Source organism: Melanostigma gelatinosum (assembly GCF_949748355.1).
Source record: "Melanostigma gelatinosum genome assembly, chromosome: 21".
In the NCBI taxonomy this organism is placed as follows: domain Eukaryota; kingdom Metazoa; phylum Chordata; class Actinopteri; order Perciformes; family Zoarcidae; genus Melanostigma; species Melanostigma gelatinosum.
Genome location: NC_136654.1, coordinates 21,121,419 through 21,146,075, shown reverse-complemented (window position 1 = coordinate 21,146,075; position 24,657 = coordinate 21,121,419). Strand labels below are relative to the sequence as shown.

Below are 24,657 nucleotides of genomic sequence, written 5' to 3'. Positions count from 1 at the left end.
AACTCCAAAGTAAACCCCAAAGTAAAAATTATTAGTCGCTCAGAGCAACTGACGTAGTATTAAGAGCAAGATAGTCCACACCAGCGCAGGTGGGATTGGAGATGGATGGATCAAACACACACTCAATACGTAATATACAGTCAAGGCAACGAGCTATACACACTTTGCACACACCACTAAAGCTTATATCGTTAACAATAAGGCCACTCACACAAACAAATATGCGTTTCTACTCCAGGTAAAGATGCTCTGAAGCTTCTTCTCTGAACGTTGTTATTTCTAAATTTTACTATTACCATGAGCCTTAGTCACTTCCCTCCAAAACCCTCAATGAATGGAGGAATGAATGAGTCTCCTCTGTTGAAGAGACTGTGACCTTTCAACTGTAACCTGACTTGAACCCAGAGAGAAACTCTTAAACTCATGTTTAAGGCGTGTGTGCCCACGTTGATGTTCTATATACATCCAGCATGATATCCAGGCATTTGTCTCAAACATGTTTGCTTGCCCTCACTGGATCAATAGAAACAAATATTGATTTCAACCTTTTTTGTTTTTTTTCTCTGTTGCTGAAGAGGGCCAACATGAAGGGGACTTTTTCTGGGGCCCGAAGAGGCCTTTGTATTGATCAAATTTGGGCAGACGCAGTTCGGTTTAACACACGACAGGGTGAAAATGAGCCGCAGGCTGTTGACTGTCAATGCAGCCCATTATGCACTCAGAGACACACAAATTTGGCCGATATGAAGCAAGCACATGCACTCACAATCACAATAGTAACCTTCACCCACAGAGGTACAGGATGCTTTGTGTTGTACCGTATCAGTGTGAAAGCTGACCCAGTGGATCTGTTAAGTAGATACAAATATAATATGTTGTATAACATTCCTGCCAACTGCAATAAGACTTTATAATAAATCACCTCTGGCCAAATCATCCACAAGACTATAACACTGCTACACTGTTGTTGTCACAGGAGTTCACAGTTAGGACCCAATAGGAAGACCACAGGAGACAGAAGTCAATAGAAACAGGTTTTATTTCGCCTGAATAAAGACAGGAAGGTGTGGAGCCCGTGGTCCGACACCGGAGGGCTGACCAGAGGGGAGGCTGCAAGTCGCCGTTACAAACCGCGAGATGGAGCTGAGATGCGGGCCTGTACAAAGCCGGTGGAGACGAATGCATATATTAAAATGAGAGCATATCTGCAATGTGAGACGTTTTGGTTAATTGTGGGTCTGCACTCTACTCAGTGCACCTCTTTAGTATTCTCAGGTTTAACTATTAGAAAGCAACCTTAGGTGATGAAATCCAAAATATATGGTGCAGTAAATATGTATTCTGACTTCAAATGCTACTGTTGGTCACTTCTGTTTCTAGGGTAGATCGCCTCAATACTAGTTTAGGGATGATGCTAGAGTTTGTGTCCAGGTGGTTCAGTTGAAAAGCTGTTGCGTATTCACAGAAGTAAAACTTAAACAAACACCAAAATACTATTATATCCTCACATCTTTCAAAGATGTGTTCTCATGATGTCGCTCCCGGTGTCCTTTTTAGAATATCAGTTTTGTGTGCTCAATAACATGCAGCCTGGGAAAAAACTAAAGCATCAATGTCTTATAGATTTCAGGTTCCATGCACACTGACGATGATGATGCTGCCATGACTAAAACAATGCTGCCCCCTGCTGAGCAGAAGATCACAGAAGAGATCACAGTCGTTCAGAGATGACACTCAATGTGAAAGGACACATCAGATTTGACGAACAATCAGAAATTCTGGTGTTTGAAAAAAAAAAAGATATGACGGTATTTGCATCACATTTATGTGTCTTTGGTCAACACATGATATTTCCCCTCAAAAATAGAGCTCATGTTCTGTGTGTTTAATTTGTATGTGCATGATTTTTATAAATATGTACAGAGTCATATCTGTGGAAACCAGCTTCTAATCGGCATACTTTAGAGGGGTTGTTCTGTAATTTGTCATTAATGGTTAATAAACACTCTATCCATCCATCCATCCATCAGAAGGTTTCTCTCCTCCCTTGATCACCTGACTTCTCTTGTCATCAGCCTCCTGCCTGCACAGCTGCTGCTCTTCAGCAGAGGACAATTTTCCAGATGCTCTTCCTCCGGTCCTTGCCTGCCTTCTACCTGTTTCCTCCTCTGACTACCTGTTGCGGATGCCCTGCCTTCCTGCCTGCTGGTTCTTGGAGCTGTTGTTGCCTGATCCGGCCCACCTGCCCGTGAGGATCCGTAAGCTGATCCTCACCCAGTACACTTCCTTTGAACCCTTTCTGTTGTGTGTCCAGTTAATGTCATGTCTGCTGCCAACAACTACGAAATGATTGGTGAAAATATGAGAAAGACTCACACATTCAAGCGGGTTAGGCCGGCTCTCTATCTTGTATTTTTCTGTCAGGATCGAGATAGTTGATCTGCAGATGGCACCACAAGTGGACCCCACTGATACTCTCTGACCTCTTTACATTGTAGTACGATGTCTTTAGTAGAAACAACACTTGTGGTGTTATTCAGTGCATGTATAGATTACAACATTGTGAGGCATCGCTGTGTTCTAACTATCCTCACTGGCAAACAGTAGTTGTATACCTTTTTTTTAAATTTACATTTCATGATGTATTATTAAGAAAATCAAAACAAGTAACTATTATGTATGATTTAAACTTACTGTCAGACAACAGCAAATTATATTTTGTTTCTATAATGGTGAACTTGTAAGTATTTTACCTTATAAAGTGCCATAAAATGGAAATGCATGAAGTACAATTATAGCATTTGCTTTACTGGTTTTATCATTTCAGAGAAAAATGAATTCAGGTGTAGGCTGATCGCCAGCTGCAGTGATTGCCGCTTTGTTCTGCTCATTTTGGCTTGCTGCCATAAATTCAGCAGATTAGGACTCCCCACTCCCCACAGTGTAGTCAGTTTATCCTCAAAATAAACCTGCAAGTCTTAAAATCAGCACCATGCACACACATCAACTCTGTTATCGCTCCTCTGGCTCAAAACCTCAGAGTCAAATCTCTTCTACTGGACTTTAATTGTTAAATTATTATTATTATTTAATTTAATTTAATTTAATTATTAATTAATTATTATTAATTATTTTATTCTATCAGCAGTATTTTTGCCAAATTCAATTATTTAGTTACTTGCACTTCAAACTGAAAAAACGGCTTCTAAATGTATGAATCACATGGACTTGATTCACTCTTACTGAGAGAGTGTTTGTAACATGCTGCTGAAGTTAAATTGTTTGACGATACTGGTTAATTGACCACTTTTGTCTTTTCGAAAAAAATCATGAGTTACCCAAAATGTAGGACACATTAAATGCCCAGCTGTCATATTTAAGCTTGGTGGCTTTTTTTAACCATAGCTTTCACAATTGAGCAACAGCATCAACCTGTGGCTGGTGTGGTCAGGGAGGGATCGTGTCCATTAGGATAGCCTCCCGTGTGAGCCAGATGTGGATGGCTGGTAGCGTCACCGTGCCCCCCCCGCGCCGCTTTTATCTTGCTCCTGTCAGAGTGAGGGAGGGCTGGGTTACTGGTGTTGGAGCCTTTATAGGTTGGCCCCTATCAAACAGGGTCTGGGTCAGTTTATACTAACTCCTGAACCTGCTGACCGCTTATTGCTGTGCTGTGTCATATTCACTTTTGACAAGGGACAATTTAAGTTGAGGGTCTAAGCAGGTAGACCATGAAGGCAAAAAAACAGCAGTCATGACTTTGAGTTTTGAGTGTGTCATGTCACATATTGATATGAAAATTTGGGTTCTCCATTAAAGAGGATGATTATATATTAAGATTGTGTCCTGTGTCCCCGATCACAACCTACGAACTGAAGACTGAACAAAATGATCCATTCTGACATCATGCTGTTTGTAGAACTAATGTTGCATCACAAATGATAAGTTTCTGCTGGTGACCTCTATTTACAGTTTTTACAGTCATTGACTAAACACTTCAGTGGAATTAGACTGCTGCATTTGTTGAATTACCTGTGGCCATGTGGTCAGCTTTAGTTAAAAAGAATACAGTTTTTCTCATGTGCTTTGGCTCAATTCTTGAATAACAATTCAAAACATTTCAAATCTCTGAACACAGATTTGTATTTCTCCTTCAGTCAAGCAAATCGCACGTACAATTTTCTATAATTTGCACAATAACGACTTGCACGTGGCTTGCAGCTCAGTTAAATTGGCTCTTTACGACTTCTAAACATTCTTTTTTTGTTCAAGGCATCAAATGCAAAATGACCCATTTAAACATCAATATCTGTCAGAAATACCTGTATATTCCACAGATAATCTATGACATTCATTTGTTGTTTTCAGGTTTTTTGTTGTTGTTGCAGGATATATTTATTCTTTTGGCATAAATGTAATCTTGTGGCAAAGTGTCAGTTCACTGTATATGACTTCACATGAAAGACGTTTTTTCTTTACAGTACATGTAACACATTGCTACACAAAGACATTTACTGGCTACATACAAATGTGCATTATGCTTTTTTCTGTGTTCTACAGTATTGTACAGGATTGACTTTTCTTAGTAAACTTTTACCGACTGCTGAAATCAGAATATAAAAAGCTCACTGCGATACAAGCTGGACAAAACTAACATTATTGTACAGTACAGTCAGAATCAACAGAAAAGGAGAACAAACCAGAGATTTGTATATAAGAAATATTTCCAGCATTGATGATGAAAAAACAACTAAACATTTTGACCAGTTTGACCCACACCATGACAAAACAACTTGTTGACTTACACTTTTCGTTACAGGAAGTGACATTTTTAAATCGGACTTCACTTATAATTGAGTCATTTTATATTGCAGTATTGCTACTTTTACCAAAGTAAACGTTCTGAATACTCATTTCATGAACTCATTCAAGGCTTTTGTTAAATGTGTGCTGACTTTCAAGATGCACAGACTAAGCAACATACATTGTAGCTCGTATACACAGGTGCTCTTTGATATCTGCTGCCACATTTCTTTCGTCGGTTTCGATCAGATATCGATAAGAATGCACATGGAATTATGTGTGCTATGAATGTATGCATGCTGCAAACATACAGCATTTGTGTGTGTGTGATAATCTCAGGTGAAATCTCGAACAGATGCAACCCACAGTGTGAAGCTTACTGCATCGCTGGATGAATGGAACATCCAAAATGTCACCAAAAGGATGAAAGATTTGGTTACAATACGGTTCAATGTGCTGTTTGTTTCACTTTAACAGAGCAAGAATGAACCTGAGTGTGCCTTTTACATCTCTTTAAGTCATCTTAGTTTTTTTGCCAGCAGGTTCAGTGTCATACTTTAATGTAGAGGTGACTGACAGTGTCCGTTTCAAAAACTGTCTTGATCTCAGTTCCAGTCGACAGATGAACAGATACAAGATGTTGACCATCATGAAGGGAGAGGAAGAGAGGAAGATGAAAGGCGTCTTCATCCAAAGGTTGTCTCTCCACCCCGATGGTGTTGAAGGTGAGTGTGCATGCCCGGCACTGTAATCCAAATCTTTGTTGTCCTCACAAATAAGATAAGATGCTGGTTGGATAATGACACAGTGCGACTGGTTTTCTGCACACACCAAGTCGCTGTATTTACTATCAATATTATGGGTGAGACTAAAACACATATCTCTGTTAGATGTGTGGGTCAGAGAGAATTCGAATGTCTATATCAGTGTGTGTGTGTGTGTGTATGTGTGTTCAAGTCCCTCCAATTATCAGGCAGCGTGCACCCGCACATACACACAGAAGCAGCTTTAAAGAGGAGGTGTTTATAAAGTCATGCTTTTTTGCCATTCTGGGGTCATCGCTTGTCACTGCTGAGTGCCTGCAGGAGGTAAGCGTCACCTTTTCTGCTACACTGAATTGTATTTGTGTAATAAAACAAGTAAAGCGGTCTTGTAAGCATGATAGATATGGGAACTTCTTGTTAATTTACACACTTAGTGGCCAGTGCTGCAGTGGGATCATTTTCAAAGATTAATGAGGTCTGTTTTGTCTTTCTCAAAATATGCCTGTACTGCAAAGCTGTCCAAACATTTTTCAAGAAAGTAAGGCCCAGAAGGCATTGGATCTTGCAAATTTGATGAATTAATAATGTGGGATAATTGAGGAGGGAACATCATCACAAAATGTCCAGCAACAATACTGAGGCTCTCAATGATCCAAGTCATGGTGACACAGACATTAAAACATCTTTGCATGTGCAGTTATGTTTTCTTGAAGAATGAAAACGAAGGATTGTCTTCCACAGTATAAGTTAACAATAACAAAAATATACATTTTTTGCACATTGACACACACTGTTTCTTGAAACATCTATAAATATGTATTATTGTGCACTTGTGTGTACACACTGTACTTTCACCGACTCATGTAACTTAAAGTATATTCATTGTACATGTAAGAACGTGCAAATTTGTACTTGATGATTCACATATGCACACACGTGCACACACACACATACACACACACACACACACAGTAGACAGCATCCAATGGGTCTAATCTAATTCTTCCTCCCCTTTGCTCAGCTGTGTTTTGGAAATAAATCATTCTGTTGTCTCAGACAACTTAAGCTCTCCGGTCCCATCTGAGCTAAATGGACACTCTGGAGATATGTTACATAAGACCGAAGTCAACCGCCAACAGCAACCTGAATCTATACTTCTTTATGTCTTCCTTTATGAATGTCTTTACTGCAAATATAAACACATATTCACTTCATTCGTTCACTTCATTCATTACCACTTTCATGCAAAACTTTAGTGCTTTTAGTGTAACTTTAAGTTCAGATGAATGACATTATTATACCAAAATCCACCCAAACACACACATTTCATTTCAACTTTAAAATGTGTATGAACGTGAATTCAAAGATCATATGGAGAATGTATTCCCTGTTAATATTATTTATCGTGCTATTGGACCAAAAAACAGACTTAATGTTCATTAACTGTGTCCATTGGGTCTGTTGCAGCTTCGTGGAGCACCAAAGCCAACCCCAGTGCAGAGTGTCAGGTAAGGGGCAAACACACACACACACAGTTACACTGCATGCCAACCGCAGGCACACGATGTGTATTGATAGTCCAAACATGTACAAGGCGAGCCGCCATTGATGTCTGCAGCGGAGACAGAACATGGAGTCGCTGATTGTTGAGGCTGGACAGTGTTTACCCTATAGACACACACAAGTGTCACCAACTTTCCACATTAGCCTGATCCATATCCACACTGGCGCTGGATTATAGAAATAACAGTAATTCCTGTGACACCCAAAATATCATCAGTGTGTATGTAATGTAGTGAAGCATGAACGTGGTATATCTGATCCTGCTCTGAAGGGAGCCTATCTCTCTTAGGGCCCATGAGGCATGCAAAATGATATCTCTGTGGCTCTCTGTACCCACAAGTATAACCTTTGGCTGAAGGCGACAAGCTCAGAAATATTCAGTGAGGTTTGTTCAATGCGTTCTGTGAAATGTAGGAAATCATAACGTGATGTACGAATAGAGGGGTGAATTTTCTTTGCTCATCACTCTTAGTAAGAGATGAAACTGAATAGCTGAAATGAAAATGAAAATATTAACATCACGTACATAGAAACAGGTCATCTAGAACTCCTAAGCTTCTCCTGTTTTTACCAGTTTTTTTTACAGTTTGTTTCATTGATATTCCGTCTCATTGTTTTAGCATATTTGACTCTTTTTCTGTGATTTGCTTTCTTGTTTTTACTGTCAAGCACTTTGTAATTGAGTTCAGAAAAGTGCTATTGTTTATGTGTTTTTTTTAGTATCATTATCATCACAAATAGCAAATTACATATCTTATTCATAAGGCATCATCTGCATTGCAGCTATTGATACATCTGAGTAGTAATTAGTGTCGCCTTATTTATAGACAGATGCTGTGTTTGCTCACATTTGTACATTGAAACAATTGAAAATGATTTCAAGTTCAAAGTCCCTCTTGTAGTAGTGGTAGTTATGATAGTGGTTCTTTGTTGAGCTGCAGTAGAGGGATATTAAGACAAAAGATTGAAAGAATTTGGTGCTAAACATACTGCAACTTGGTAAGACAGGAAGAACAATCACAGCAACCAAAAAACCCTTTCAATGTACATAAGGGCATTTGGATGTTGCTTTAAGTCAGACTTGAAATAATATCAACCATCCTTTAACCTAAAAGTAACTTACATGTACTTGATATAACAGCCATTTCCCATTTTCAGGTTAGACAGAGACAAAATATGCACTCACAGTGAAAACACACTGACAGGTAGGAAGTGGCCAGTGAACCCACAGTTGTTCACCACATGCTCAGACTGTAATTACGGGAGGTTCAACTTTAATTCATCCACCTGCCCTGTACAGATTTCCACTCTCTGTCTCACAGACACAAGCATGTTTTGCGCTTGTGTCCGACATTCCTGTTCTTATCAGCCAGTGATTACTTCTGTCTATCTCTGGGCCTTCCTTCAGAGGTACGTGGAGCTGAAGGAGCTAATGAAGGACCCAAAGCAGCAGAGCTACTGGCAGGAGACGGGCATCTCCTACCTCACCTTCAAGAGCCTCATCCAGCTCCAACACGCCATGAACACAGGTCAGAGGAAAATCAATGAAAACATGAGGAGTTTGAAACTAAAAACCAATCTGTCTGTATACAACTATTGTCAGCGGTAGAAAGTAAAGAAGGACACGCAAGTACTGTACTTAAGTGAAATGTCAGACACTTTACTTGTGTAATTCTAGTTTGTGCTTCTTCACTCCACTACTTTGCAGCTGGTAACGGGGTGACTAAGTTTGACGACGCTAGAGAGTGCTGGGTAATTTAACCTATCATAATGCATCATAATGTATTTGATGATTATTGTCTGTAACCATAATCTGAATCTGCAAAAGTAAAGCTGTACGGTGGAGTAAAAAAGAAGAAAAAATAAGCTTTTAATTCTCAGTGTAATGTAGTTCTACACACATTGCAGAACTTTTGTAGTATCCTTGTTGTCTTACTAACCATAAAGAAAGAACTTGCCTGCTTCCTGCAATTTCTCTGACGGTTTGTTTCACCGTTGAAGACCCAAAACTTAACCCTTAAAATGGCACCGGCATTCCCAGCGCGTCTTCTCCTTTTACCTGAACCTCGCCTCAAACCACAACCACGCCGCCCACCTCTGCATGTTCAACCCTGAATATTTTCCAATGTGTTCCTTTGTCAAGGTGTGACACTTTTTGACTGTGAAGAGCGGACACTGTCCGGCATCGCAGAGAAGATGGTCACAGAGATGGTTAACAAGAAAGAGATCAGACCTGGGGACCGGGAGGGAGTGCTGAAATCTCTGCTTCAAAACCGCAGGTATCCTTCCAAGACATCACCCAACAATGACTCAAACATAAATGACCTGCATTTATGATGCTGTTACCCAACGCTGCTCAGAGAAAGTTAAGCACAACAACTACTGTGGAGATCACGCCTGTAATTATGAAACACGGTCTCTGACCAGCAAAACCACTGCTTTAGCCGTTATTCAAGGTAACCAATGTGTACTGTAGTTACCTCACGCTTATAAAGGGACTATACTCTTACTGTTGTTCAATAAGCAAAGTAATCTGAATGAAAACTTCTGTGTAATTTAGACCAAAGACAAGGCTGATACAAGATGCCAAATCCCCTATTTTGTTGAATGATTGCTTTGTAAATAAATGCGCACACTCCTCACTCCTGTACTTGGGACTACCAGAGAATAATTTAATCGTCTTCACTCTTCAACCAATGACCAATGACACTTGCCTTTTTTTTTTCCCGCAGCCAATCAGATGACCCGGAGAGCCAAGCCCTGGCTGAAGGGGTGGACCTGCAGAAGTTTTCAGTCAAGGACAGAGTAAGTTCTTCCACTGATGAGATGGTCTTTGTAATGGTGATAACAGGATGTGATATCATAACAACGGTGAGATGATGGCAGTGAACTTAAAAGTGAAAGGGATTTCTGGTGTCAGACCATTTAGAAAGTCCGTTCAGGAGTAAAGCTTGTGGAGATTTCCGTTTCTTTTAGATGCATTTAGATTTTTTGTTCTAATAAACATTTTTCTTTTGAATCAATTTATCTTTTTAATGTCTGCACATAATGTTTTATTTATCTTATTCAATTTCAAGGGCTGTGACCCAAGTCTTGATATGTTCAGGAAGTATTTTCACTCAGCTGTAATGCTCAGATTGTAATTTCCTTCTGGGAAAGAAGTGCAAAAATACAATTTCATATAATTGATAGATCATCTAAACCAGCTGTTGTCATTTTTAAGAAGCACCGCTTTTCAAGGAAAGTTACACAGGCATGATATAGTGATAATGATGTGGATGGGAAATAAACATTAACCCACTAGGTCTGCTCACTCTGTGTTCATTTAGAGGGATGAATCTGACCACGTTGAGGCCTCCGTGGTGCTCGTCGGTAAGCCAGTGTTTGCATTGTTTTCATTTAGGATGTGGAGTACAGTATGTGTGGGTGTTGATGCAAAAGCATTTCTATCTGTTTGAACCAGGAGCCTTGGGCTTCCTAGAAAGGCCTACAGTCGTGTTTGTGCGTCTGAAGGAAGCTGTGGCGCTCGACTCTGCCTTGGAGGCCCCGGTGCCTGTACGCTTCGTCTTTGCTCTGGTTGGCCCCAGCAAGACTGACATGGACTACCGCGAGACCGGCCGTGCTATGGCAGCACTGGTGGCTGACAAAGTGAGTTAACTGACACTTTCTCTCTGCAGATCTAAAACGTGTGAGCAGTGACACAATAACAGAATACACGATGACTCCGGGTAAATTCAGGGTAGTCTAAGTTCAACTAGCTGAACAAGTCAAAGTCCTGATTTTAGTCAATATGAGGTAAGCCACAAGTGAGTCCAAGTTCAGGATTTAAGTTCCATAACACTGTAAATTAGATTGTTCAGATGCTGCCTGGAAATAAATCTCTGGCTGTACAGGAGTTATTGTTGCAAAACACTCCAAACAATGAAAACTGTGCAGACAAAAGGAATGGACTGCAACACTGCACCAAAGTTATTGATTGTATGAAACGGGTAAATGCAAACTCCCTGATCCTGCAATGGGCCGGTCCTAATCTCCCCTCTGCTATCTCCATCCCAGATGTTCAATCAGGTAGCGTTTCGGGCAAAGAGCGCCCGTGAGCTGACGGATGCCGTGACCAACTTCATGGACTGCAGCATCGTCATCCCGCCCACAGAGATCCAGAATGAAGAGATGCTCAGCTCCATTATCAACTTTCAGAAGAAACTACTGCAGGACAGGTTCCAGTCCTCTGAGCCCACCATCCGCACGGACCCCAAACCTCGAAGGGGTGAGTGCTGTTAACACACACTCAAATACAGTATAGATTGGTAGTAGTATCAAGCGTTGGTGTTATACAACACACATAAACAAAATGGAAATTGTTTCCCCCCCTAGTTTCCATCTCTTCTGGTCCCTCATCTGAAGACCCCCTGTCCCGTACCGGTCGCCCATTTGGTGGGATGATGCGAGACATAAAGAGGCGCTACCAGTACTACAAGAGTGACATCACAGATGCTCTTAACACCCAGGTCCTTGCTGCCATCATTTTCATCTACTTCGCCGCTCTGGCTCCCGCCATCACCTTCGGAGGACTGCTGGGTATGTGTGCACATCTGTTGAGACGTGGTGTTGCTGTTGCATGCTATGATAATACTTTGCCCTCATCTTTGCCACTACAGCTGATAAGGTGGACAACATGATGGGCGTTGCAGAGCTCCTCATCTCCACCAGCATTCAGGGGATCATCTTCTGTTTCATCGCTGCTCAGCCCGTCCTGGTCATCGGTTTCTCTGGTCCTCTGCTAGTATTTGAGGAGGCCTTCTACGCTGTAAGTTATAGCACTGATTCATTTAGGTGAACTGTCTCTTCTCATCTATATGATGCCACTGAATTTCAGTCTTTTGACAGATTTTTTATATATTCTACATTTCTGAATACCACAACCCATTATTTCTTGAAATCATTTGCTTGGTCCGAGTTCAACTTATCCCCAGTTTCCTTCATTCAGTTCTGCAAGTCCCAGGACATTGAGTATATCGTGGGCAGAGTGTGGGTCGGAGTGTGGCTGGTCATCATTGTGGTGATCATTGTGGCCTTTGAGGGCAGCTTCCTGGTGCGTTTCATCTCCCGCTTCACCCAGGAAATCTTCTCCATCCTCATTTCCCTCATCTTCATTTATGAAACCTTTGCCAAGCTCGGGAGGGTAAACCGTCTTCATCCATTTCACACATTTCATCTGTCCAAATGAAATCTCAAACGTTTCACTTCTGTGAACAGAGTGCTGTCTCTCAAGGCCAGATTATAATCTTTCTACATCTACTCTCTGACCTCTCTTTAGACCTTTAAGGCTCATCCGCTGATTCTGAATTACGATCGTGTGAATGCAACTCTAGAAAATCCCTGGCATCCAAAGGTGGAAGAGGTGGTCATGTATGACAACGATACCGGCAACACGTCTGTTATTGTCAACACCATAAAGCTACCTTACCCCAACACAGCCCTGCTCTCCATGTGCCTCATGTTAGGCTGCTTCTTCATTGCTTTCTTTCTGCGCCAGTTCAAGAACGGCACTTTTCTTCCTGGAAAGGTGAGTTGTGTCCACAGGCCATTACCAGCTTGTTTCTGTTTATTTCTGTCATCAGCTGTTTAATTCAATTCTTAAATCTTTAAAAGTTGATCTGATCTGTGCTCATCAGGTCAGACGTTTGCTTGGTGACTTTGGTGTGCCGATTGCCATTTTTCTCATGATTGTCGTGGACTACACCATTGATGATACCTACACTCAGGTAGGCCCATATGAACAGGTTTTGCTTGCTGTAACAGTTCCTCCTGTTTATGCTGGACATTAAAAGTTGCCTTCCTAATGTGCTTTCAGTGTAAGTCATGCGGGACAACGTCCACGGTCCTCTTTCTGTGCAAAAACACATTCAAAAGTTTATCTGAAGCTAATATTTATATCCAAATGAATCAAATCAAGGGAATATCGGACGAAATTACAGTATTTTTGGTAAATAAAAAAATATTTCTTTAGTTACTGTCCGTCCACTGCAGCCCAACCAGAAAACAGGGCATTTTACTCTGTCAACATTGTAACTGTGGAAGATATTGACTTGATTTGTTTAACTCAGACTGCTTAGGCCTCATATTATCTCAAGCTAAACAAACCCATCACGTCCTTTGAAAATGGCCAGTATGCACATATGCGCAATATTGTTTTAAGACAGAGAAAAATTGTGAATACATCCTTCAACACGTGATAGAAACTGGTGGCTTTCTTTACAGAAACTAGTGATTCCCAAAGGTCTGATGGTGTCCAATCCATCCAAAAGAGGCTGGCTCATCAACCCCTTCGGAGAGCACAAGGCGTTCCCCGTGTGGGTGATGTTCGCATGCTGTGTGCCGGCCCTGCTCGTCTTCATTCTGATCTTTCTGGAGTCTCAGATCACAACGTGAGTCATTCCATCTCAACAACAATGTCACTCACTGACGTATCAACCTCAGAATGTCTTAAACCAAACTTGATTAATATGTTATATCTGTTAACAGTCTGATTGTGAGTAAGCCTGAGAGGAAGATGGTCAAAGGCTCAGGGTTCCACTTTGACTTGCTGGTTTTAGTCGGCATGGGAGGGCTCAGTGCAATATTTGGTGTGCCGTGGCTCAGTGCTGCCACGGTGCGATCTGTTACCCACGCCAATGCTCTCACCGTCATGGGCAAAGGACCAAAGCCGATCATTGAGAAGGTGATGGAGCAGAGGGTCAGTGGCATTCTGGTGGCGTTGCTGATTGGTAGGTGCTGTCTAATCATCCATGTATCTTTTCTCAGAATATACAGGTCTGTCATTTAAACACTGTACTCTTTGCTTTATCTGAATGTCATTTTGTGTCAAGGTCTGTCAATTCTGATGGAGCCGATCCTAAAGTTGATTCCCATATCGGCCTTGTTTGGGATCTTTCTCTACATGGGAGTTACGTCACTCAATGGCATCCAGATGTGGGATCGTATGCTGCTTCTGCTCATCCCTAAAAAATACCACCCTAATGAACCCTACGCCACCAGAGTAAGAGTCCCATGACTGCATAGCAACTAAAGTACATGGACTGTTGCACTTCAGATTAAGCGCACCATATATACCAGCATTTGTGTTCAGAGTAATGTGCTTGAGAATAACAGCATTCATATGAACTCATATCATTTGATGGCACATGTGTTGGCCACCATTAGAGCCTCTAAATCACATCACAAGTCAAAAAGCATGTGCAATCATGTCCATCTGATTAATATTTTTGACATATTGGCTACAGGTGAGCACAGGACGAATGCACTTGTTCACAGCCATCCAGATAGTGTGCCTTGCAGTTTTGTGGATTGTTAAATCCAGTCCAGTATCCCTCGCACTTCCCTTCATACTCATCCTCACCATTCCTCTACGCATGTTTATGACTGGGCGTTTCTTCACTGAACTGGAAATGAAATGTGTAAGTGGATACCGCCTGCCATTTGAATAAATCAATGCTGATTGAAGCAGTATTAAGCATCCATTTTTCTGTGTCGTTTGTGTTTTAGTTGGATGCTGAAGACGCCAAAGTGACATTCGAGGAGGAGCCAGGGCAGGATGTTTACTGTGAATCTCAGATGCCATTGTAGATGTCTTCCATGACAGCTATCGTGCCATAAATACTTTTATTTTCACAAATAGATGTTTATTTTATATATGGCTCAAATGAATGTTTCATCCACCTATAAGCACATTCATGTTTTGAGTTGTTTCATGAAAAATTACTTTATAGTGTCGATATGGATGAATATTAATATTAACAATGGTCTTGGTCAAACATTTCTGAAGAGTTGTCACTCAGGTAAAAAAGCTGGAAATATTCATATGAATTGACATTTTTTTACAAAGAAAGAAAGACATGAATATATTGAAGAGGCAGTCGTCCACAAAAAAATATCATTCATGTTTGCGCTCAAAAAATGGACGGATTGGATGCTCGATGGAAAATATTGTAGCGTTATTGTAGCCAAAGATGTTAGTTTTTCAAAGCAATCGCACATTGAATGTAATGTTGTTACACGTGCCACTTTAGTTATTGTTGTACTCGCTTGATGCGAGTGAAATCTTAACTCTGAATAAAGTAATTCATAATTTATGAGGCAAGATGCCAACAAAGTGGAGATATTTTAGCAAGAATGTTAAAACTGGTGACACTGACAACAACACCACTGTTACTCAATTCATGGAGAGGGAAATCTTGTGTGTTGTTAAGTTTATAATGTGTGTAATGTTGCTTTTCTTGTCATCTCTCAAATAATAAAACAATGACCTCCCCAAGAGCCGTCAACGTAGTCATTGGGTGCTGTTTGCTTTTAATTGGCTTTAAGGAAAGCCGGGACCAATCAAATGTTCTGCCGATCCTATTTATAACTTTTTCTGTAATATTTTTATCATTGATTACTTCTCACTTTGGCAATTAATCAACATGGGACACCAGAGAAAACACATGTATTGCATGTGACGTTGCTATATGATGAAATAATACACAACAAATGAATATACAGACAGATTTGTCCCTGGTATTTAAAGATATGTTCATATGTTGATAAGCTTTGTTATTCAGAGATATTTCAAGCTAACCTTAGAAAGTCAAGGCAATACTGAAGGTTAAAATGTTATTTGATAAACCAAAGTATATATAGTATTTAATATAATATAATATATGTTTTTTAATAATCTGTTTTATCATTATTCAGATGATTTAGTGCCATGGTTCAACACTCTCCAGGTCAGTAGGGGGCGCTTTGTAACCGTAACGCTGCTCATAAATCAACATCCGCAACATCCGATTACGTTCATTGGCTGGCTTTTGGGTGACGCTCGTTTCTGATTGGTTGCTCTTCAAGAAGGACACGCCTACCAAACATGGAGGGTAACAAACCCCATGTGAAGAACGTGTTTCTCTGCAGCTCTATGTGGTGTTTTTGTCCTGATGAAGAACGTAACGTGAATATATATTTTGGTTAAATAGCGCTAGATTTGAGTTAATTTGTTAATGAACTTAAGCATCTTGATATTTTTCGACAACCAGCTAATGTAGAGTTTGCGGGAGTCACGTGGATTGACCAGAAGTTCTGCCCAGTTTGCATCCGGTGAACAGTAACAGAAAGACTTCCACTGGAAACACGTTGTATCGACACAATGGATGAAAGCGGGTATGAAGTATCTGGTGGGTTTACCTAAACACATCTTTCTTTTATAATGACTTATATAACACGATATAAATGACTAAAAAAAAGTTCCTGTGTTTTTGTTCCTGTGCTGTAACTACAGGGTGGACCAGGGAAAACCTCCAGAAGCTTCTTGCTGTGATGAAAACCAGCATCCCAGAAAATGACAGAAAGTATGCATATACCAGAGGAATGAAAACCATGGACTGGAGCAAGGTGGCTTTCCCCCCTTTCTCTCCTGAAGCATGCAAAGAAAAGTGGGGACAGATTTTGCAGAAAGTGAGTCACAGTTTCACTCTCAACCATCATAATCAACCAACTTAAGCAGAACTAGTTGCCCAGTAAGTTTAAGTCGGTCTCATTAGTGTTCTGTGTGATATTTCAGATGCTTAAGACTCGGACCCTCACAGAGCTCGTCGTTGAAGCTGAAAGTGTCATTTCCAATCCTGCCAAGAACATGATGGTAAGCACAGCACAATCCAGCTTTAGAAAGCTTCATGTTGTGAATACAAAACTGCTCTGTGCAGGTATTCATGTTCAATTGGTAATTGTTTCTATAATACAAACCTCCCGCAAAACTGGAATGACTCATCAGTCTTGAAGCCTGTGCTCTGTGGAGAGCTCACCTGTGCTACGGCTAAAGAGAGACATCTGGATGTTTTGCTGAAAGGTTGCCAACACGAGTTGTCCAATAATACCACATGCTTCATTCTTTGATTAATCCTACCTCAGAGCCATCCAGAGCACCCAAAGAGACCCGCCCCTCCAAATGCCATCTTTTTAGAGGAAAATAGGGCCAAGTATATCAAGAAGCACCCAAGTATGAGCCACCAAAAGGTATTCAAGAACCTAGTCAAGAAGTACCAGAAGCTCCCAGATGAAGAGAAGGTACACTCAGTGAAAGGCTGCCACTAAAACAACACATCATTTATTGTTGCCATAGGAATAAACTTTGTAATGATCATCAATAACTGACATTTTCCAGGCTCAATATGTGGAGAAATTTCAGCTTTCAATCAAGGAATACAAACGAAGGATGGAGGTGTTCAGGTAGTAGATTAACACACATACCGTCCCATATGAACACATAATTTGGCCCAGAATGCCAGTTTAAAATCCGGTGTCAAAACGAATTCTTTGTCTTTCAGTAAACAATATACAAGTCCTAAGTACAAGACCAACTGGAACAGGCTCTCTGCAAACACCGAAGCTGTAACGGGTACTGAAGAAACAGAAGGCATGCCTCTCCAGCCTCCTTTGTAAGCCACACACACTCCACATTGACACTTGGTTTGCTTTGTTGTATGTTCATAAATCAGCAGCTTGCACCTCTCTCTTGTTTTTTTTTATCATATTTACTCTTTTTTCTTTATTTTTTTGTCCACGAAAAACTGCGTAAAGTGTCTTATCTTTTGGTAAATGAACACAAAACCAACTAATGCTAACGAGCAGTTAACTCACTAGTAACTGACCAACTGTTTGTGTGTGTGTGTGTATTTTTAGAAGTGGATATACACTATACTGCAAAGAGCAGCATACTTCCAAGAAGGGTTTGATAGGACGTAATTTCATACATATGTGGGCCCAAGGTTGGCGAGATATGACTGAGAAACAACAGATGACATTCAACACACGCAGTGCAAAGGTAGGAAGTCAAGCTTTTGAGACAGCAACAATACATGTTTGGGAATAGTAAAAGTCTAAATGTAAAAGAATCTGAATGAAACACTTTCTCTCTTTCAGTTGAAGAGACGATACAATGTCGAGCTGAAGAAATATCTAATGGTAAGTCATTTAGAAAACTACAGTTGCAGCATTGAGCTGATGCCGTCACACAGTGTGTAACCATCATGTTCCTCAGAATTTTGACATGGAGAAGCAGCAGCAGATGCTAAAGGAGAGCGGCGTCAAAAGACCTGGAGAGTCTACGGTGAGAAGTATTTTCATGGTTCCTGCACAAATCTGGTAGTTAGTCCAAAGAAGGAATGTTCCGTACTTGCAGACGTGCTGTCACTTCTGTTAACAAAGTAGAGAGATGCTGTTTTAACTCTTGGTTGACTAATTTGCCAACAGATTTTGGTGGCTTTTCATTGATTTAATTGAAAATGTGTTTGCTTTTCCAATTGTTGTTTATTGTTCAGTTCTTTATCGCTTTCATTCTACCTCATACAAAGAACAGCTTATACTCGAGAGGGGAGCGATTGTTGAGTTGTGCTCTCTTCACTTCAAGAAAATAACTTTGGATTGCAGGGCATTAAGAGAAAAGACAAAATTCCTGGGGAGCCCAAAATGCCATCTCGGTGAGCATGATCTTCATACATTTGTACCCTTAAGATACACAGCATTTATTCAAACAAATCAAACTCTCTGTTGTCTACCTGCAGACAAACTTGTGACTGTACATTTCTTTACTCGCAGATGTGGTAGCGGAATTTTCTTCAAAAAGCAGATGTTTCTTCTGAAGGAGAAAATCCCAAACTCAAGGGGTCGCTTCGCCATGGCCAACAAAATGTGGTCGGACCTCTCGGCAGTGCAGAAGCAAGTCTACAGAACGGAAGTACTTGAAGAGACTGGAAAATACTCCGTGAAGCTTCAGAAGTGGTTTGAGGTATAAAGAATCCTCTCTTTCTCATGATTTTTATTCTAGCCAGGTTTTTTTTTTTACTCTAAAGTGAGAGGTCCTTTAAAATGTGTCACCTTTTACATTCTTCAGACGTTGCCGGCAGAAGAGCAGCAATTGTATCGGACGTGTAACCCCATTGTGAGCACTTACACAATTGCAAGTACTCTTTTATTTCTTTAAAACCCTTTCTTTAACTTTTGATAATATGCTTATCTTTGCAGAAAATCAAATACCTTGATGTCAGCCAAATGGTGGTTCATGACATAGAAGAACCACGTGGTGCTGTCTACATACCATCAGTAAGTTGAATTGTTGGTACATGCAAAGTAATATGTTCTTCTTAACTGCCCTTTCATGATGTGACCAATGCAAAGCTCTCTGTAGGCCGTCGTACAGTGACGTTTAGAGTAAATATACTTTTTATCTGAAATTATTCATACTGTTTACTTATGACTTCGTAGAAAGGAATAATAATTGGGAATGAAATGACATAATTCCTAGAATGAAGAGAACACAGGTTTAAAAAGCTTTATTTTCAGTCCACATTTCTTTTACACCATGCAGGATTCAGAAGATGAAGACACGACGGACAGCAGTGAGGAAGAAGAGAGCGATGCAGAGTGTGACGAGGTTAGTAACACTACATGTTTTTTGTGATTTTTGTATTTCAATTTGCAACAGATGTTGTAAATATCCCCTGTTGATCTACAGGTTGAGGAGGAAGACGACATCGATTCCATCGTTTTTAATATGTATTAATATGGTGATAAGATGGACAGCAGATCATCACACACACGCATGTCAAGTTCAGAGCAGAATTCTGGATTTGACTTGCAGTCTGGTCGCTCCAGTGTCCCACAATAAAGTAATAAAATAAGTAACACACAATAAAATCTGGGTCTTACATTATTTGATAATCTGCCGTTGGAATGCTGTTCACAGTGCACACAGATTTAAATGGTGTTTCACCAAGGAACTCAATTTTGCTCAAGGGCCCCCAGACAGATTAATCCAGCCCTTACCACGACATAATACATCTGAGGTACCATATACATCAAGACACTTCATTCCAACATTACTCGGCCAATTTGTCTTCTACTTTTAACAATGACAACATGTATGTCTGAAATGATTTCAGGGAGAAAGCATGACCAGGGAAAATGTACTGTCGGGTCTTAAGGGTTTTAATTGTGTAGATGAACAAGAATATACTTTATCAAGCATTGTTTTCTTTTTTTATTATTGGTGAAAAGCCTTGCATTTGTTTGTAAATCATGTTTTAAAAAATCCAATAAACATGTTTCATAAAGATTCGTCTTGGATTGTCTGTTAGTGAAGTAACCGTGCACAAACCAGATCAGTTTTTTTTTTTTTAAATACCATGTTTTTTTTTATGACTGCTACAAAGCCGAACAAAGGGCCAATTTAACGCCTAAATTGCACGGGGTAACTCGCAGTCACATGCTGGCCAGGATGATAAATGCATCCACATTGGAGTCAACGGGGGAAAACCCGGCAGTGCTGCAAAGGAAGCGCTTGGTGGAAACTCGTGTAGCGATCGATTGCTACTGTCTGATCTCTGTGATGTAAAGATGGATGCCTGCCGAAATAGGTAAATAAACACAATTAGCAAAATATCGTGGCCGTGAGTGCGGTATTCCTCGTAGATCAAATTTAAATTTGGGGTTTACAAGACTCGTTTTGAATCATCCGGGGAGTTGAAAGGCGAACAGCCGCAGTGCAGCAGCGGTGCTGGGTTCGGGGACGAGCCTCGCTGTGTGGTCAAATGTAATTATTCAACAGCAAAACCATTCAGCCGCTTACAAATGTGTTACATTGTTTCCATTTACTCCGCCTAGTTTGATACATTTGACACGTTCGGCTCGTAGCTGTAGCTGCGGTTGACCTGGGGCATACCGCCTCTTGTAACGTTAACCTCTTGGCACGTTCGATTCCTCCAGCCTATTCATAGCCACGCTCTTTGTTTTCCTCGGCAAGGTTTTGGCGAAGCTATGCCTTCATTTAACCGTAATGCTCGGACCAGCGAGGTGTTGCGTTTGATAACTCTGCTCACGTCGCGTCTCTGTGGTTATTGAGATGTTGCAGTGCTACCACACCAACGCTGTTATTCTGTTTTGTGTTATTCGCAGGCTATAAACGTGGGAAGTAAGTCCCTGTGTGTGTGTGTGTTCAACGTGCAAGTTGTAAGTAGCTGCATCACATCCAGGGCGTCAAGCGTTGACCATTCACAGATTCACAGGATGTAATGCCGCCGTGCTGCTAAACGTGTTTCCCTCCTGCTGCAGCCCTGTTCTGGCCAATGCTTGCTGCGCTACAGCATGACCACAGCAGCGTCGGCTCATCTGGTAGTTCTGGCAAATGAAAATGGAGGAGGTTTCAATGTCCAGCCTGGACAACAGCAAGCTGGAGGTACAGTCGAACAAGGCCACAGTGTGATAGTAGTCCAAGCAGCCTTGGAAATGCACATTACATCTGCAGACACAGTCTGACTTGTGTCTCTGTTTCCTCCGGCCCTTTCCTGCCAGGGCCTAGCTCAGGACATCCTGTCTGACCTGGTGGAGGATGCATGCCTGGGTCTTTGCTTCGAGGTCCACCGGGCCGTCAAGCAGGGCTATTGTTTCCTGGATGACACGGACCAAGAAAGCATGAGGGACTTCGGTGAGCTCAAAGTTGTTCTGTCTCCGTATTTATTAAAGGTGACATGTTCCTTAAGTTGCCAACAGTTACCTCAGGGTAGAAAAGAAATTTGTGAATAAATTTTCCTTCCATATTTATGACACTAGATAATAAATAAGGCTAAATAAAAAAGAACAATACATCCAGGCAATAAGCAAGCAAACAAAAGGTTTCTGTATTTCTACTTCCAAAGCAGAGCCGTTTATTGCTTGCTCTCAATTTCCAGAAATCGTGGACCAGCCGGGATTGGATGTGTTCGGCCAGGTGTACAACCAGTGGAAGAACAAAGAGTGTGTATGTCCCAACTGCAGCCGAAGCATTGCTGCCTCACGCTTTGCCCCGCATCTGGAGAAATGCCTGGGGATGGGACGCAACAGCAGCCGTATAGCCAACCGCAGGTATAAGAGTAAGACACCCAACCTCAGTGAAAACCAATACAAGCACATAACAAGATTGTATACTGTACTGATGTTTACCTTTTCCTTTGTTCTGTAAGCTCAGGACAATTAGGGCATGAAAATTAAGATGTTGTCGAAGTGTAATCACAATTTCTAACTGGAGAAGTTATGCTCTCGTTTAATGTCTTCACATGTATGTGTTTGCAGCGAGTAACGCTGACTCATTGTGTGTGTCATGCCTTCTTCTTCTTCCATCTTCTCCAGAATAGTCACCGGTAACAACACCAACAACAAGTCAGAGAGCGACCAAGAGGATAATGACGACGTCAATGATAATGACTGGTCTTACGGGGCAGAGAAGAAAGGTGATGTACTGGTGCTATGTCGGACCTCTTTTTAGTGATACTGAATGTCGGTTGCCAATGATAATAATTTCTAAAAAACAATTACTCAAATGTTTCTTTGAATCTAAAATTGTATGTCTTTCTTTTACAGCCAAGAAAAGGAAATCTGACAAGGTACTCTTATTTCCTCGAATAATATAACAATCATGAGCATTACACTGTTTTATTATCCCCATCATTAATTCATTGATACAAACACATGGATTACATTTACTCATTCCTAGTTTGTCAACTCAAACTCTATGTTTTTCTTATTCCACCTCAGAATCCAAACTCACCCAGAAGATCTAAGTCATTCAAGCATAAGAGCAGTAAGTGGAAATGAAGCCTGAATTAAACTCGGTGTACTTGTAACATCATCAAATACTCATCACATTGTTATTTTAGAGTAACGAAGTGAACCCACTTGGTGTCGAATAAATTCATTCCTAAATGAGGGCTTGCATTGATCAGAGAAATTATGAAATGAATATGTATTTAAATCACTAATTACCTGGTATGAGTGAATGAATGACGTCTAGTCTGCTGTTTCATCCCACAGGCATGATGGGTCCTAGACGTCGTATGGACAACCAGGAGAGTCCGCGGAGCATGCTGATGAAAGATGAGGCGTTCCCTCAATAACACACTCGGCCACAAACACACATTCTCTTGCCATCGTGTGTGCACATACACACAAACAGGCACACAGTAGGACTCAACGGACGTCCATGTTATAGGTGACATTCATGGCGTTTGCTGCTCTGCAGAAGCAGTCCAGACCTCCCACTGTATACTTGACAGATTTCTTTTTTTTTTTTCACAAAATCATGGAACAAACACTCGTTTCTTTTCTTTTGTTGTAGTTCATTTTGTCTCAGATTTTTAAATTTTTTTTTGCTGGAGTCCAAAATAATGAATATCACCATGTATGATTTCACTGCACAGCGGTAGCTTCTGGTGTCATTCATGCAGCGGCAGCTGTGTGAAGAGTGAATGTGTGCACATACACTATGTTGTTTTAAATACAGAAAGGATTACGCATTAGGTGTACTTCTATTTCCTCACCTTTTTAAAATTGCATTCTTTGAAAAATAATGTCAGACAATCATCACGAATGGTTTGTCTTTTATTTTAGCATTTGCTGCAGGCTCATAGTTCTCCAGTTGAATCACAGTACAGTGTTTGAGAGAGAAGCAACCCCTCAGTTTGTCATTCACCTGTGAAAACTTGTTTTAAAAAAAAGAAAAGTTCAGTAAATGAACCCATAATTCTACAAACAGGTATTTTCTGCAGACTGCAGGTTTGTTTCCTTTCATTTCATGGATTTGTCGGCTTGATTTCTAGCATTTAAAAATGTCTTTGTATCATGTGTTTACATTGTAAACTAAATATCTTCGGTGTGATGTGATAGTGTAAATATTCCAATAGTTGAATTGCTGCTATCATGGCTCAGTTTGTTTCTTCTGTCTAGCATAATAAATGATTTGTTACCTGTCGTTATGTCTGGTGGTAACTTTGGACTGAATGGGGTTTTGATCGTAACTCTGCTCAAGTACTTACGATTGAAGAACAAATGGCCAACAGAGGATGCTGTTGGTCAAAAGAAGAGGACTTGAGATGCTTCAGTTTTTATTATTTCAATACACCTCTCTTGTGAGGCTTGCATGTTGCTTTGTGAATGTTTTTCCAGTGATTTGCTGTTGTATATCTTATTGTTAGGGAACTGAGATATGGTAAACAAAAAAAGTTCACAGTTGGAGATTTTAATCAAAGGAAAGTGTTGCGCATAGAGTTCTCTGAACTGAAAACTGCCAGGGGAGTCAGTTATGCTGCCTTCATGTGCTCCTTCTAAACTCCGACATCTGAGCTCTTATTCATTTGTGTGTTGGTGGTCCTTAACGCAGGCTAAAATAATGTATCTCACATACATCATATGATGTAGACAGTGTTATATAAAGAATTTGAGGAGTGTTTGTAAATTTGGCAACCCCTCCTTCAAGAGCTATGTGTGTTGAACCACTGGTCAAAGAAGTAAAATTGCCCAATACATCACCAAAAAACAAAGATTACAGATGGTCCAAAATATGAATGCGGGTTTATTTATTGGAAACGTGTACATTTTACACTATTAATCATATCACAACCTGACCATTCAGCTACCAAACTGTAGGTAAAGAAGTTAAAACCAGTGATGAAAAGTAAGGAAGTACTGTACTTAA

General features: G+C 40.6%; 3 protein-coding genes across 7 annotated transcripts; all 3 read left to right on the top strand.

Annotated features, from left to right (window-relative positions):
• Window positions 1–2,185: 2,185 nt before the first annotated feature.
• slc4a1b (solute carrier family 4 member 1b (Diego blood group)) lies at window positions 2,186–15,349 on the top strand (the record flags this gene model as incomplete). The annotated part of the gene is made up of 19 exons (XM_079292839.1): window positions 2,186–2,277; window positions 5,410–5,525; window positions 7,032–7,072; window positions 8,536–8,656; window positions 9,271–9,406; window positions 9,860–9,932; window positions 10,457–10,499; window positions 10,591–10,775; window positions 11,184–11,394; window positions 11,502–11,705; window positions 11,786–11,934; window positions 12,115–12,309; window positions 12,445–12,693; window positions 12,803–12,892; window positions 13,389–13,555; window positions 13,653–13,894; window positions 13,997–14,166; window positions 14,411–14,584; window positions 14,673–15,349. 19 exons carry the CDS (start codon window positions 2,186–2,188, stop codon window positions 14,751–14,753), a joined length of 2,739 nt encoding a protein of 912 aa, XP_079148965.1. The 3' UTR covers window positions 14,754–15,349.
• A 691-nt stretch (window positions 15,350–16,040) lies between these two features.
• Window positions 16,041–20,260, top strand: LOC306794673 (nucleolar transcription factor 1-like). Of its 3 annotated transcripts, none has more exons than XM_079292826.1 (15): window positions 16,041–16,333; window positions 16,438–16,613; window positions 16,720–16,797; window positions 17,067–17,222; window positions 17,320–17,384; window positions 17,483–17,593; window positions 17,838–17,979; window positions 18,078–18,119; window positions 18,214–18,264; window positions 18,585–18,634; window positions 18,753–18,942; window positions 19,048–19,095; window positions 19,179–19,256; window positions 19,522–19,587; window positions 19,669–20,260. In XM_079292826.1, exons 1-15 carry the CDS (start codon window positions 16,306–16,308, stop codon window positions 19,714–19,716), a joined length of 1,329 nt encoding a protein of 442 aa, XP_079148952.1. In that variant the 5' UTR covers window positions 16,041–16,305; the 3' UTR covers window positions 19,717–20,260. The 3 variants fall into 3 exon arrangements, with proteins under 3 accessions (XP_079148952.1, XP_079148951.1, XP_079148950.1); XM_079292825.1 differs by having other exon boundaries at window positions 18,211–18,264; XM_079292824.1 differs by having other exon boundaries at window positions 18,196–18,264.
• A 205-nt stretch (window positions 20,261–20,465) lies between these two features.
• Window positions 20,466–23,934, top strand: atxn7l3b (ataxin 7 like 3b). 3 transcript variants are annotated; one of them, XM_079293908.1, is made up of 9 exons: window positions 20,466–20,569; window positions 21,108–21,123; window positions 21,264–21,387; window positions 21,504–21,636; window positions 21,881–22,052; window positions 22,317–22,417; window positions 22,548–22,570; window positions 22,722–22,767; window positions 22,998–23,934. In XM_079293908.1, the coding sequence occupies exons 3-9, from the start codon at window positions 21,337–21,339 to the stop codon at window positions 23,078–23,080; spliced, it is 609 nt and encodes a 202-aa protein (XP_079150034.1). In that variant the 5' UTR covers window positions 20,466–20,569; window positions 21,108–21,123; window positions 21,264–21,336; the 3' UTR covers window positions 23,081–23,934. The 3 variants fall into 3 exon arrangements, with proteins under 3 accessions (XP_079150034.1, XP_079150033.1, XP_079150032.1); XM_079293906.1 differs by having other exon boundaries at window positions 20,486–20,569; window positions 21,108–21,161; XM_079293907.1 differs by lacking the exon at window positions 21,108–21,123 and having other exon boundaries at window positions 20,469–20,569.
• Window positions 23,935–24,657: the final 723 nt, after the last annotated feature.

Excerpts from the sequence above, each read along its gene's own strand:
- LOC306794673 (XM_079292824.1), top strand. The coding sequence starts at position 16,306 with ATGGATGAAAGCGGGTATGAAGTATCTG. Across the intron at positions 17,385-17,482 it reads CGAAGGATGGAGGTGTTCAG|TAAACAATATACAAGTCCTA; the intron begins GTAGTAGATTAA and ends TTTGTCTTTCAG. Across the intron at positions 17,594-17,837 it reads ATGCCTCTCCAGCCTCCTTT|AAGTGGATATACACTATACT; the intron begins GTAAGCCACACA and ends GTGTATTTTTAG.
- atxn7l3b (XM_079293908.1), top strand. The coding sequence starts at position 21,337 with ATGAAAATGGAGGAGGTTTCAATGTCCAGCCTGGACAACAGCAAGCTG. Across the intron at positions 21,637-21,880 it reads AGAAAGCATGAGGGACTTCG|AAATCGTGGACCAGCCGGGA; the intron begins GTGAGCTCAAAG and ends CTCAATTTCCAG. Across the intron at positions 22,768-22,997 it reads GTCATTCAAGCATAAGAGCA|GCATGATGGGTCCTAGACGT; the intron begins GTAAGTGGAAAT and ends TTCATCCCACAG.